This window comes from Passer domesticus, chromosome 3, assembly GCF_036417665.1.
Source record: "Passer domesticus isolate bPasDom1 chromosome 3, bPasDom1.hap1, whole genome shotgun sequence".
Classification (NCBI taxonomy): domain Eukaryota; kingdom Metazoa; phylum Chordata; class Aves; order Passeriformes; family Passeridae; genus Passer; species Passer domesticus.
Window position 1 is genome coordinate 51,521,888 of NC_087476.1, and position 14,898 is coordinate 51,536,785.

At 38.2% G+C, this 14,898-nt stretch overlaps 1 protein-coding gene across 1 annotated transcript in view; it reads left to right on the forward strand.

Moving 5' to 3' along the window:
• Positions 1-14,898, forward strand: part of CLVS2 (clavesin 2) — a 56,204-nt gene that overhangs the window by 32,663 nt on the left and 8,643 nt on the right. Inside the window, exons 3-4 of the mRNA XM_064413059.1 lie at positions 7,645-7,755; positions 10,308-10,528. Coding sequence (XP_064269129.1) covers positions 7,645-7,755; positions 10,308-10,528 — 332 coding nt within the window. The remainder of the gene's footprint in view (positions 1-7,644; positions 7,756-10,307; positions 10,529-14,898) is intronic.

A 14,898-nucleotide genomic window follows, 5' to 3' on the forward strand; every position in this document is an offset into this window, starting at 1 on the left:
ACTCTTGAAACACTATAGTTTTCAGTTTATTGTATTGTTGTAAATTGAAACTTACAAAGGGCTAATCCAATTTTAATGCATCTTGTCTGAAACTGAGAGTTGCATTTTCGGAGGAGCTCTGAATAATAAAATTGTAGGCACCAGTTTAGAAGTTCTCCATTTCTAAGGGAGAAAAAGTGAATATTATGGTAGGAGAAATGGTATCTTTCAACTCAGTAACTTACTGGCACTGAATAGCTATGCAGTGCCTTTTGAAAACATGCATTTTGTCTCTGTGCAGGATCTTTCTTCACCTTATCCATCAGCAGACGTGTGCCCCATTTCCTGGACAGGTTCAGATTAGCTTCTTGCAAATTTTGACAGAGGTCAATCCTGAAAAACTGAAAATCCTTAGGCTGGGTCTGGTCCTAGGAATGATATACAAAATTACATGGAAAATATAGGATTTGGTATTTATTTACCGTATTTGAGTTTAGGTCTGCACTTAAAATAATTCTTGATATGTAACTGTAAAACATGGGTCCTTCTAGCAGGAATACCTTCTATTTCTCTTTCCCTAGCTTCCTGTGAAAATTTTGAAAAAGGGGCTAGAGAAAGAACAAGATGAATGATTTTCTCTTGTGGATCATAGTAGTATCTTGATACCTCACCCTGAATTGCTTTTTAATTTAATTTCTTCTGCTCCTCACTTTCATCTTATTTCTATGGTTTCTGCCTTGCCTTGTTTCTTTCAATCCCCATCTTAACATTATCCTAAAATATCCCTTCATTCCCAGGTGCTGTTTAACCTGCTCATTTTTGAAAGTGGTCAGGTACAAGGAAGGGGGTGGTATCTGATGGCTACTAATGTTCCTCTTTGAAATGACCTCAGGCCTGTGGGAAGCTTTCTGCATGATGAAAAGCATCCTGACAGTAATCCTGTGGTCAGCAGTTTGGCAGAGACCAGCGGCTGTTTGGACAATCTCACTGACAAAAAGAGGGTGACCTCAGGACGGGGGTGGTACAAGCTGAGATGCTGGTGTGGCATTTCAGCTCTTGCTATGCAGTCCCTGCACAAAGACTTCTGCCTTCAGGAACTGGAGTATGGAATCCTTTATGGACAGTAATTTTCCACATTATTTTTATTCCACCAGTATTATGAAAGTATTGCTACTGTATTTATGCACAGCAATTTGCAGTACAGTATTTTTTTTTTCTCTTTGTCTGTAATCTTAATCTAATAAAACATTCACAAGCTGCCTGAAAAAAAGACTTTTTTTTTTTCCCTATGGGAATTTCCATAGAAGAAATCACCATCTGATAATTGTCTATTGTAAAGCATAATCTTCATCACAGGGTAGAAAACAAAATAGAAGAACCTACTTCTATCCTCCTTCTTACTCTCTTTCTGGCTTTGCTGATTTGGAAAATAGCATCAGGCCGTAAAAATTTTTGGGTTACTTTCCCTCTTCTTAATATCTCACATTCCAAATTAAATGTTAGAAAAGAGGCAGTGCTGATAGTTGAAAGCAGTATTGTCCTTGAAAAAGAGCATTTTTAATTTCTTCTTTAAAATTAAAGCCTTCATATTCAAGGGTTAAACTAAACAAATGGGGCAAGGACCCATGTTCAAAACCCCAAGTCCCCGTCAAAATAAGGAAAAATTTCTAAAATAATTTCCCAATTTATAACTAAAACTTGAAAAAAATAAGGTCAAAACCTATTGAAGGTAATTTGTAAAGAAATAAAGTAATTTCAAATTAAAATGAAGGTTTTACACAAAAGGCTTTCTTTATTAAGCTCACCTAATTAAAAATTGGAGTGATATAATCCCTTTATCCAAACAGTGAAATCACTAAATCTATGTAGGTTTTGAGTGTTATTATATTTATATATAAACATGCAGACACATATAGTCAAATGAATTTTAAATCCCACCTAATTAATTTAAACAATATATAATTTTTATGAGTAGCATATTGAAATGAAATGTGGAAGACTATTTGAAATTAAAACAGATACTTCAATAAAAAAGCCATATTTTCACTGGATGGATACCATCTCTCTTCTCATTTCATTCAACTTAACATATTTCTATATGAGTTGTAAGATAAAATGACTAATAGAAATGAAAAGGACTGCCAAAAGTCAAATTGCTTCATTGGAAGCTTCTTAGCCAAATGACAACATCCAGTTCTAGATAATTAAATCTTATTTTGTAGGAATATCACTGAATGATGCAATTTGCCTTTAGGTACTGTCCTTTTGGTTGAGCACAGTAACAAAAAATTTATTTGGGCACTTTTTCTTTGTCATAGAAATGGCTCAACATTGTGTAATAAAAATGAAAAGCTCAGACTAGGAGAGAACAACAAATTAGTCTTAAAGAGGAAAATCTAATGCAGCTGTTCCAGGAGTCAGGCAAAATTTTATCACCTGAGACTTCTCTTTTGGATCTGAACCTTAAAAGAGCCTTAACAGAGAGATACGGAGGGAAGGTCTCCTGTTGTTAGACAAGCAGAAGCTTAGCTTTTTGAGAATTTACTAATTTTGTCAAAATGAGTTAGGGTGCCAGTCTTGTTGCATGTTTGGTGAGTCAAATCTGTCGACCAGTTTCCAGTCTAGTTGTGTTCCTGGTCAGCTTTCTCCCCTTTGCTTCGGTGTCAACATTGTCCTTTGTTTTGAAAAGTTCTTTCCTCACCTGTTATTTATTCTCCCTGGTGTGTTCAGCATCTGTTTCCTTAAAAAAATCCAACCCAAATTCTTTCAGATGCCAAATATTCACTTTCCAGTCTCCTAATCATCCAATCTCACCACTGGTTCCAGTCTTGTCTTGAGTGTAGGTGATCAGTCTTGACATAAAAGTTTGTTTGTTTGAGGCATTGCAAGTACTCATGTCATGGATGGATGCTGGCAGGAAGTTTGGTATTAGGAATGCCTAGTTCTTTCTTACCTTTGGTGAAAGGTACAGTTTGGCAGCAAGATGGGTGTCCTTTCCTGATGTAGATGGCAATGACTCTTGGTTCCTCCAGTACTGCATCTCTTGGATAAGGATGTGAACTATTCCTTCTAGTCAGTATTTTCTATTAATGAGTTTCCATAGTTTTCTCTTTAACATGCTAAAAATGAAGTTTAGTTGTGATGCATTTTGTAGAAGACAGAATGTTTCAGTTTCTTTCTAGTGGAGCTTTCCACTATGAAGGTACTATTTTGGTTCATCATAATAATTTTTTTTTCTCCCTGAAGTGCTTGACTTAGTGGAAAAGCTAAAGGAGGACAAATGTATTATCTTGAGGAATAAGTCTTAAGTCACAGTTAAGATATTAATAGTTTTGTATGCTTTCTTTGAACTTGCAATTTTTGTTACAAATACAGCTGTTGCAGGTTTTGGCTTTGTAACCTCTTGTCTGCAGATGCAACAGTCTGAATGCATCAAAGCACTCAAGTGCAGCCTTAAGTAAAGGGTGTGAGCGTATTCATTATGTTTGTCTAGATTGTACTTTGAAGGACATCTCTAGACTGTCTGCAAAAACACTTTCACTGCACATAAGGATGGCAAACCCTTAAAAATAACCCCAGAGCACACATGTCCAAGCACTCTCCTGGTGTTAATATGTGGCAAGATGTGTCCAGACAGTCTGTTTGCTGTAGATGTGCAGCATATTGTTAAGGCTCTGATGACAATGGGCTGCCAAAGTACCTTTGGGCATACAGTGGACTCAGCAGTTTCTGAGACTACACTCCTAAAAGCTGTGCAAACAAATTTGATTACAGTACTGAGTTCACCTAGGAAGGCTGCTTCATTAAAAGTAGATTTCAGAGCTTTAAATGTAGACACGATGCTCAAGGAGTGAAGAGTGCTGTGGCCTTTAAGAAGTTCTTTGTTTTTTTGCATTTAGTAAAGATAAAAAGATGGGTCATTTTTATGATAACAGCCATGACACCATTAAGAAGACTCACATCGGTTTTCAGTAGGAATTTGGCACTTTCTTCATGTAAGTACTGTTAAAAATGTCCTATACTGGTTTTGCTGTTACTGCCTGTGCTGTAAGAGTTCCTTAAGGCCAAAGTGGAGCAAGGGACCCTCTGTGAAGCCCTGAGAGCTGGCTCAGGTGATGGCTGAGCCCAGCACGGGGTGGAATGTGGGGCTCGCAAGTGGAAACCTGGCTTCTTAGTATGTGCCAAGGGTGGCAGCAGGCAACAGCACTTGGGTCCTTGGAGTCAAAGTTTGTAAGGATAGATTGTATAAATTATGTTAGGCAGAGAGGGTATAATTGCTGTGCTGTGAGTGCACAGAACCATTTCACAAGAGTTGGAAACCCAGCGAGGGATAGTTCTGCGACGCTGCTGGTGCACTGGTCGTGCTTCAGAGAGTAGTGTAAGGGTGTGCCTCTTCCTTGGCAGCCTACTGTTGGTTGTCACTTGCAAGCCTCGTGTCACTGGGCTTGTGGTCTCTGATAATAACTGCCTGCTAGTCTGTGTCTATGGCATGGCCATGTCACAAAAGTTTGGTAATGCCTCATCAGATTTATTACTTTTCCAGTCAGAAGCACAGCTCACTTTACAGCTGATCTCCATTTCTTGCTGTTTTCTGGCAAGAGATTCCTTTTACTTAGAATTCATGTGATTCATGGGTTACAGGCTCATCTGTTGAAGTACAGTATGTCTGCAGAGGCAGTTGTGACTGCCACCGTGCTTGTAACCTAATCTACATAAATCCCAGAAGAGTAACTGCTTTGAAAGAATTTCCTACCTGCTGTTTGTGTAAGGATGACCATCTGTCTAGCAAATCCCCATGTGGAAATCAGGTACATCTGAGAAGAGCAAGGCAACCTTCTGACACCTGTTTCTCCAGGAGATGTAGTTGTTTATTCTGCTTTTTATTTTTCAGCAGGTGCTTTTGAGATTTGCTTTTGGATCTACTTTCAGCAGCCTTTGAATACTAATTTAAGCACTGTGTACAACACAGGATCATTCTGACCAAATCACCCTTTCTCTTTTTTGGCACCAATTTTTGGGGGTCCTACTTTCACCTTAAGAACTGCTTCTGAATTTGAGCACCTTGGTTCAGTCACAGAGACTGATAAATACCCATCTTCTTTAGTTCCAGAAAATGCTTTCAGAATTTCTGAGAAACACTGAAACAAACTGGCTTTTAAGTTCAAGTGGCACCTTCAGTTTGAGGATCATTCCACATATATTCATGATCCTCCATGTAAATGATTTTCAAGATGCAGGAAAAGATAGTAGATGTGTCAGAGTGGTAGTTTTTAAGGATAATCTTTCTGTCTGCTGGAAATTTTATATCTTTAAAAAGATACAGAGCATTCTGAGGCCACATTAGAATACAAATGCCGTTGGCACTCTGCTCTGAATCTGTGTTTGTATATGCCAGTTTGCCTATTGAGATCTTCATATTCACAAATTATCCTCAGTTTCTGTGTGACTCTCAGCTCTGCTGAGATTTCTGCAGCTCTAAGCATGTGCTCTTTTGTGCATGGTATGCAGCATGGAGCACCTGATTTCTTTGCTGGAGAACAAGCTGTGATAATCCAAATAAACACAACCTTCTGTAGATTAATTGTATCTCCTGTAACTAAAGGTTAAGGTGTCATCCGGTGATTTATTCTTCCCAAATGGATTTGTAGGATCACTATGATACAAACATAATTTACTACCTTTTGCACATCATAGCTGTGTCCTCAGAATGGTGTTTGGGGATTTACAATACTGAACAGGGTGAATTATGTGTCAAGTTATCAACCATCCTGTTTGAGGTTTAGTTAGTGCTGACAGAAATTGTGCATTTAGCAGAATGAGGCTTCTGCAGCAATCTCTTGGTAGGATTGTTTTCTTTCAAAGCAGCTGTTAATCAAAAGTTTCTGGAGAAAAGCTGCAAAACAGACCATTGATTGCATTCACTTATGCCCTGGCCAGCCAGATGTGAATAGTGTGTGTTGTGGTTGTCATCCTCCCTGTAAATTATTGTCAAGGTGCTGCCTCCTTGATGGAAAATCCAGCAAGGCAAGAGGTACCTTGCTGTAAAGAGCCCCTGGGTTAGGCATGCCTGACAGGATGTGAAAGGATCCTTGGGGAGAAGTAAGTGATTCATACTTTGTTATTCCCACAGGTCCCACATTCACAGAACTGAAGAGGTTCTGTGGATATGCAGGCAGTTGCGCTTTTTCAAAGTTTATTCCTAGCTGGAAACATTGAATGAAAGATTTCCTTCCTGCAGTTTCTGATTTCCTTTTGTGACAGTTCTTGATTGGCCGGAACAGTTTATAATTATTTTCTTGGCCATTTTGTTGGTGTGTGCTGTATGACCCTATGCTTCAAGTGGTGCTTTGCAGATTACATTGAGGCTGCTGGGTGCTTGTATAGGACCTCCTCTCTTGTCTCCAGAGGAGGCAAAATAGGTCTGTTAGTACAAAGCACCATGTCAGACCACTTGATTGCCTCCTTTTGAGCCTTTGATCCCAGTGGCACAGACCTGAAGTTGCCTTCATTGCATCCACATAGGAGGAGGAAGAGAGGAGGAAGAGGAGGAGGTGTAGCTGGAAAGGATGTCCTTGTTTGTTACCTGTATGGTCTAACAGGAGCTACTGCTGCAGTGAGGAGCCTGGTTGTGGTCTCAGTGACTGCCTATGCTGTGTCACCTGTTGAATTAAGTTTCAAATGAAAGCCATTAATTTAGGAAATCTGTATGACTAGGAGGAGGTTCTTCACTGAGAAGGTTCTGACATAAGCCATGAAAATAAAAGGAGGCATGCATCAACTGCACCTGTTTACACCTCTTTCCTCCTTCCTCAATGGTGAAACTCTAGGAAACATGCGAGCTGGCTTATTGCATTGTTTGTGCATATGATCAACCAGGCAAAGACAAAAGGAGGACAACACAAGGAATTTGGCAATTATATTTCAGGACAGAGTGGCTGCCCTCCTGAAACTTGCAAACCCTCTGGCATATTCTCTCGACTTCGAAATTGAAAATGCATATCAGAATCTTTTCCTAGTGAGTTATCTGCCCCTTGTGATTTTCAGCAAGTAAAAAAGAAAAGCCATTGCTTCAGTGCAGATATGCTATCCTTACATTTAAGTTCCCAGAAGGTCTCTGACTATGTGACAAGAATTACTGTCACGGATATTGCATAACGGTTTGTGCATAATGTTTAATGCAGTCTCAGTTTTATGAAATATGGATAATATTGGAGACATTCGGAGTAGTAGCTTAGATTTATTTACACTTACTTTTTAAGGTGGAGACGAGGGACATTTTTAGTGCTCTTCAATGACATTGTAAGAGTTGAGATTGTTACTATTAAAAATGAATAAAATCCATAGAAGTGGAAAAAAGAAAAATACATTGTATAGATGGATTATGGGCAAATTGTAAATGTTTAAAGCATTTCTGGAGGTTAGAAATGCTGTGCTTTTATTTGAATAACAAAGCTATCCCAGCACATTTACGGTGTCCAAGGTGTATTGCTCCTTGGTGAGGAAGGTTGGAAGTCAACTGAGGGGATGCAGTTTTGAATAATCTTTCTTCTTGTTAAAGGTTTATTATTAAGATGAAGGCATAAAAAAAAAAAAAAGTATTTGATGCATATGCTATGTATGTTAAGAATCAGATCAAATTGTATGTATTTGTTTTGTGACACACAGGACAGCTTTCCAGCTCGGTTTGGAGGAATACATTTCGTCAATCAACCGTGGTATATCCATGCCCTCTACACAGTTATCCGGCCCTTTCTAAAGGAGAAGACACGAAAAAGGGTATTCTTCTTTTTAATTGTCCATTTCCTGGCAGTTGTCATCAGCAGATGCATCATACTCTAATAAAGTAGATTAACATGAGGTATCAGCTTGCTATTGGTGGAAAATATTTAAATATATCTGTGTTGTAAAGGGTACCTTCAGCTGCTTTAGAAACTTTTACAACATTATCCTTTGAGGACACAGTCAAGCCGTGCACTTAAATGTATTTTAAAATGTAAGCATATGCTTGCTCCTGGGAGTTATATAAAAAAATACTGCCAACATTACAGTTTCTATTAAGATTGTATTCAATTCAGTTCTGTTTAATTTCTGTTAAAATTATTTGTGTCTTCTTTTTAAAACAGAGTTAGTGACTTTCCTAGTGTGCTTTCCTTGACATTAGCATGAGCTAAAATACCCAGCTGGCATCCAGTAGTATCAGTTTGCGAAAACTAATTTGAATGAAAACCAATAAAAGGGAATTTGTGTGCATGCATCTGTGCATAAGCATGAGCAGCCTCTGAGATGTTGCTGAATTTGTACCATTTGCATCAGTGCAATTAAATTAGAGCTTGGTGGTGGTAGCGTATAGAATGATATTATTTCTGTAACAGGAAATTTGTCATCCAGGAAAACACAATCAACATCATGTACAACGGTGCTACAAAGAGCATGATGATTGTTTTTTTTTTAATGGAATCAGCTCCCTAAGCAGCTATGTATTTTTTCTCCTCAAACACACCCTGCAAGGCCACAGTGATCCTTGGTGTTGAGCTTTTTTTTACTGACAGATTATGCTTGAGAGGCCTCTGGTATTTACAGATTTTGAACTATAGATCACAAAGCCTTTTATGTAATATCTGTTATAAATATGCAAATGAAGCCCCATTTTGCAGGATTCAGTTGCACTCTGTTGACTGCAGCTTCTGCAAAGAACATTGTAGTGCCAGATATGTCTGAGGCCTTTTCAACTCAAGTGCTGCATATGCATAACTAGGGACTAAAGTGCAGCTCATAGGAGGGTTGCAGCATTAAAATAAGTGACAAGGCATTGAACATGGAGGCTTATCAGTTAGCATCTAAATTTTTATTTAGACACCTGAATCAATGGCATATATTTTCAGAAATGCTGACTGTTTACAACTGTTTTTTGTCAATACCAAATTCCTATAAAAAGTAGTCAGGTGGTTAAATATTGATTTACAGTTCTAAACTTAGTGTCAAAATATGAAAGTTATGACCAGCACATAAAATTTAAAAACAGCTTTAAAAAAAATTATTAGATGCAGAACAAATGATTGGAAAAAAAAAAACAACCTCAAACCTAAGAGAATTCTCTTTAGATTTTTTTTATCAGACTTATTATTTGTCTGTTGTTTTTATCCTGAATTATTACGTTTTTTTTTAATTTGTCATGTAGATTTGCAAGTGATAGTTACACTCAGATAAATGCAGTACTAGGCATATGTAAAACAACTACTGTGAAGTGAAACACTTAGTTGTAAAGGCACCATAAAGCAAATAACTTTCGCCATTAATAAATGTTCTTTCACAAAAGGATAAATTCCTTTCTGAGATGGAAGAAAATCACTGGTTTTGCATGGTCATACTAACTTTCCTGTGTCCACAGCTGACTGGAATGTGGTCTGAAGTAAGCAATAAAAGACAAGCATATATTTGGTCTTTGTCTTTCTGCCTTTTGAATGTAACTCTTATAAATCATGCTAGGGGTATAGCTGCCCAGAGGAGTCCCTGCAAGGTGAAATGGAACATGAAAGATCTTTGAGGGGAAACACTAAAGTTAAATGTAAATATAAATACAAGTATTCATATCACACCATACTAATATACAGATATATAAGTATAAAGTATACATGAATATCAGTCTACCAAAACATTGATGGAAAATATCAAATAGTCCATCAGCTATTCCCTCAATGTTGTCACAGTGTTTTACTGCTGTTACTTACTTACTTACTTAATGTATTGTCAAGTAGAAATGGCACTTACTTGTAGGATGAGATTGAGGAAAATATTTCCAGCACTGTTATCATTACACTGCATAATTTATCTTATTTATAGAACTCATGGCTGCATGCTGAAAGTCAAGATATATTCCTTGTTGTATATGGTGATTATTATTTTTATTAATTTGTTATAATCTTAATTTATTCACTTATTCATTTACTTATTTTTATTAATTTGTTATAATTTTAATTGATTCACTTAATTCACAGAATTAGAGAGAGCAATTGACAAGAGATTAACAAGGCAGTTTGTCTATCTAATATTCTGTCCACCTAGCTACCAGACAGCATTTCTTACCCTCCCTAAGTCCCTTTACTTGTAAACATTTTAGTTATTTATGCTTTAATCATTGTGGAGATTTATGAACATAGTATGACCATGCTCAAGGCAGAGGTGATGTGTGCCCTCCTCTGCACCTCTGTTAGCCCAACACAACCAGAATATTTCAATTGCACAGTATCCTCCTAATAATGATGATGTCATTTGGGCTTTGATGTTTTTTGGTGATGCTCCTGTGTTTTTACCTGCATGCATACATACAGATATTCCTGCATGGTAACAACCTCAACAGCCTGCATCAGCTCATACACCCTGAGATCCTGCCTTCAGAGTTTGGAGGAATGTTGCCCCCCTATGACATGGGCACGTGGGCAAGAACACTGCTTGACCACGAATACGATGATGACAGTGAGTGCAACGCGGACTCCTACAACACTCCTGCAAAGGATATAGAAAAGGACCTCTCTCCCAAATCCATGAAAAGGTGAGTTAAAGGTACTGTTGTCTTCTAGGAATGCCATAAAATTAACATTTACCTTCTTCCTCCTTTATGAAGCTGTAGGCAGTTCAGTCTATCGTATAGGAAGGTAATTGGGTTTTTTTCCCCTTTCTTAAAAAGATTAGTGTTGATGAAGCATCATGGCTGTGATTATTACACATGTGAGTTGTGAACTCAGTGCAGCTGATTATTTCCGTGGTGCCATATAGGTTGTATACACAGCACAGTCTTTGAAATAAGCTGCTATCTCACCTCAGCCTACAGTACTTATTAGAGAAACAGTGCTAGCTGGTGTGAGCCTCCATGCAGCGGGTAAATTTGGGCCAATTATCTTTCTGGGTGGTGATGTTAGCTCTTATCTTCCTCTATCTCATAGCCCACTGCCTGGTATCCACCAGCCTGTAGGTGCCAGGATATTTACGGCATCTGAATCATCAGTCACAATGACTGCATGCCTGAGAAAATATGAGGAGAACCAGGACCGAAATCAGTGTCAATTGTTATACTCAAACATTCTGGCATTCTGATATTCTTCTCTTTGAGAAGGTACAGTGTAATTGCTTGCTGCATTTTACCATTCAAAGTAAAGTATAGGAAGAGCTTAGTTACCTTTCCAGTAGCTATGGAAGCAGTGAGGTCATTAACTTGGAAGGGGTGAATCTGATCCAAGCTTGCCAGGGCAGTAGGAGAGAAAAGGGTAAAGATTACAACTGTGATAGAAAAGGTAGCAGAAAGGGCAGCAGAAAGGGCAGCAAAAGTCAGAGTGCAGCTTATAATGGACAGACCTAGCAATGGATCAGAAAAGAACAAACAAGGCAGAAACCAATATATAAAGTCATTAAAATGAAGTTAGATATCCTAGGCTGAGAACCCAGTTTCAGGAGACAGCATGTGATGCAGAAGGGAAACAGATCAAACAGGATAAAATATTTTCAGATTTCTCAGCCAGGACGTTGATTTTGGCTGGAAAATATTGCCTAGACTAGGAAGGACAGTGTGGTTTAAAAGGGAGATATTTTTGTGGAAACAGAGGAGAAAACATAAGATTGCTATAGGAAATTAAAAAAAAAAAAAAAGAAAAAAACCCAACAAATTTTAAGGATTTTGTGTTGAAAAAACCTCCACTTTATTGAGAGTGGGAAATAGCAAGAAACTGGACAGGAATGATCTAGGATAAGAAGTTTAAAAAGATTCTGAAACTGTATGACAGGGCTGCTGGAATGGCTGCAAACCTGGTCTCAAAATTCCCAGTGAAGGAGCTTTGGTCATAAATTCCCAGAGCCTCCAAAATCCCTAATGCCCAGATATATATGAAGCTAGAAATGTGTAACTAACACAATTAATTGAGAAAATGGGACAGAGAAAAAGAGCCAGGGAGGGGAAAGGTGAGCAATGCACTTATATATGATTTGCACATAATACAAGAATTACGAGACAATAGGGAAGCTGTCTTAGACATAAGGATGGAATTAAGGAACTGAAGTGCAGAAATCTTTCTGCTGCAAAACGATGTTGTGAGAGTACATAACTTTATCCAAGAGTGCAACAAAATAAAATATGAGAAGGCCTGTGACAAGTCCTTTTGGAGCAGCCTGTTTGGAGCAGAGTTTTCCAGATTGTTCTGGGCAAGCATATTATTAAGTGGAAAAGCAGTGAGTTGTCCAGATTCTTCATTCTTTGTCAAATAATTTTTATTCTCATTTAACTTGTTCTTGAAAACTCTTTCCATATAATATTACACTTCAGTGTAAGCTTCAAATTGATATTCTTTCATGAATATCAATTCATGGGTGAACTAACTCAGTCTGAGACCTAGTGCAGAAAATAAACATGTTGAAATATGTACCTATATAATATTATGCTAAAATTTCTTCACCTTAAATGCATTCCTTCTCATTTAGCACGCCTCCAGAATCTGCTGGAATCCTTGCTCCTTGCTGCTGGACATAAAAGTACTACTCACTGTGCTACTACTAAAACTGACAGAAAGTCCCAAGACTTCAGTGTACTAGGTGTGCAGACTCTGTTAAAACACAAATAGAAAAGTTATGATAAAACAGAAACTCTATTTCTTTAAAAATTAATTTTAACTTGTATTCAGAAACTGATAGGTTATTTCTCTCGGTTTACACCCACAGTCAGTATATGTTAGTGCATACAATTTTTAACATATAAAAACCATGGCTAAGGTGATAAAAAGTGCTTAGCTTAGAACAAATTTCACAAGCATCTAGCAGATCTCCAACAATTACCCTGTTTAATTTGGCTTACCATTTTAAAATTAGTTTACTTCCTGAAAGAATGTCTTTCTAAACCCAGACTGCTACTGAGAGTTAATTTCTTTCTTACCCCCCATTTCTTTTTGCCATTCCAGTGGTGTTAACTACTGCCATTCCTCCAGATCTCCTTGAATTTTGGGTGAATTGGATGACCTCACCTTGAAAGGAAGGTTGACTGGGGGGAGGATGATGGAGATAAGGAGGAGTTAATGCCACCTGTAGCACAGACCTCTGGGGAGAACTTGTTTATGTCATCTGGCAACACTGCAGCTGTGTCAGCAGTCAGATTTAGCCTGTGGCTGTGTTCACCCCTGGCTGTCATCCTGAGGCACCCAGCTGGAGACCTGCATCCTCCTCTCACCTAACCCAGCAGGGCAGATGTCTGTGTTGATGACTTTGCAGAAGAGCTGTGGTTTGGTTCCTCACCTCTGCAACGGGACTTTTTAGTGTACCTCTGTCCTACTGTGTTTTCTCAGAATGTGTTCAGTAATGTCTGTAAATTTATCTGGGAGATGTAGGCAGAAGAGAAGGAGCTATAGACTTAAACAAATGTTTTTCCTTTCACATACCTTCATTTGTGAATTGCTGCTGAATAGGATGAAGCATGACAGTAAATTTCTGTTTAAAATTGAGTGCAAACTTTCTCCGTCTTCTTCAAGGCATTTGGGCATCTGAGCTTACAAACAAATCAGGATTTGTGCAGTTCGATTTTCACACCTGCCTTGGCATTGCGGGTTTTAGATGCCCTGGGAATTTATAGCCAAAGCTTCCTCACTGGGAACTGGAGGCCAGGTTTGCAGCCATTCCAGCTCCCCTTCAGTTTTCCCCAGATGACAACTGGAAACCCTGTCTGCTCAGTCACTGGCAGCCAAGGAAAAGGCTCAATTTTAGCACTTACATCCAGTTGGCAAACCTTTGAAGTTAATTTGCTTCCACAGCAATTTTTATCATGATGAACTGGATTTTCCATGAGTGCAGCTTCCCACCAGCAAATTTTCAATCAGCTTTGCGTTGGTATGGTACCTTGTGAAGATTTAAAAAAACCCATTTTTAATTCAGTGGTTTAGTTTTCTGCCTGAGGAACTTAGTAGTGTTCAGGATGAGTATTATTGTGCACTCTTAATTAAAAAAGTTTAAATTATGCTTATCACAAGAGAAATGATTATATTTTAAAAGCTAATGTTCTTGATTTTAGTATTAGTATGAAAATGGGATAAATATTATTAGAAAATATCCTTGTGTCTAAAGTTTTCGCCCAAGCTTTTAAGTCAGATGTTTTTTCTTGTGTTTTTGTAAGTTTTCTTTAGATTTTTTTGAGAAGGACCACATCAGCCTCATTCATTGATTTGACTGGATGATGCCAGTTTATAAGAGGGGGGGATTGACTACATATGCTTATTTTAGGAAAGGTTAGAATTTGTAAAGGTTTTTCTCTGCACTGTAGCCCTCTAAATGGGCAAATCTTTAGAAATGCTGCAGGCACAGTGTGCTTCCACTGATCAAGAATAAATGCCTGCATTGTAGAGATGTACCCATGCTCTTTAGTAATCTCAAATCATTACAAAAAGAAAGAGAAATAGGCATCTCCTGCATAAGATTTTTCTCACTAAAGGAAACATCTAACCAGGGTTGCATTTACTGTAGCCCAGAAGTGGCTGCTTTTTGATGGGTTGACCCATGGCTGATGTGAGACCCCATCTTAACACTCCTGGCTTTGTTTTCGATGGTACATTTTGATTTTGCTGGAGATTCAGTTTTCCTCTTTTCCTGTCACATATGGCTGTTGCAGGGCACTGGTTTCATGTTATGCTTCTGCGCTCAATCAGAGAATCTAGGGAAATTTTGCAGTCATCACTGAATTTGCCCTGCCTTGTTCAGTTGAGCTGAAAAGTGAGTTTGACATATTTGTGTGCTGCTTCAGAAATCTTGCTAACTGTGGCACCATTCCTAGCTTTGACATAGGATCTTGCACTGTTGAATTAAGATGCTATTCAGAAAAGGAACAACCTGTGCTTCCAGCTAACACATCCCGCTAATTGCAGTGTATGATTAGCCAGCTGGGTGGCTGAATTGTAC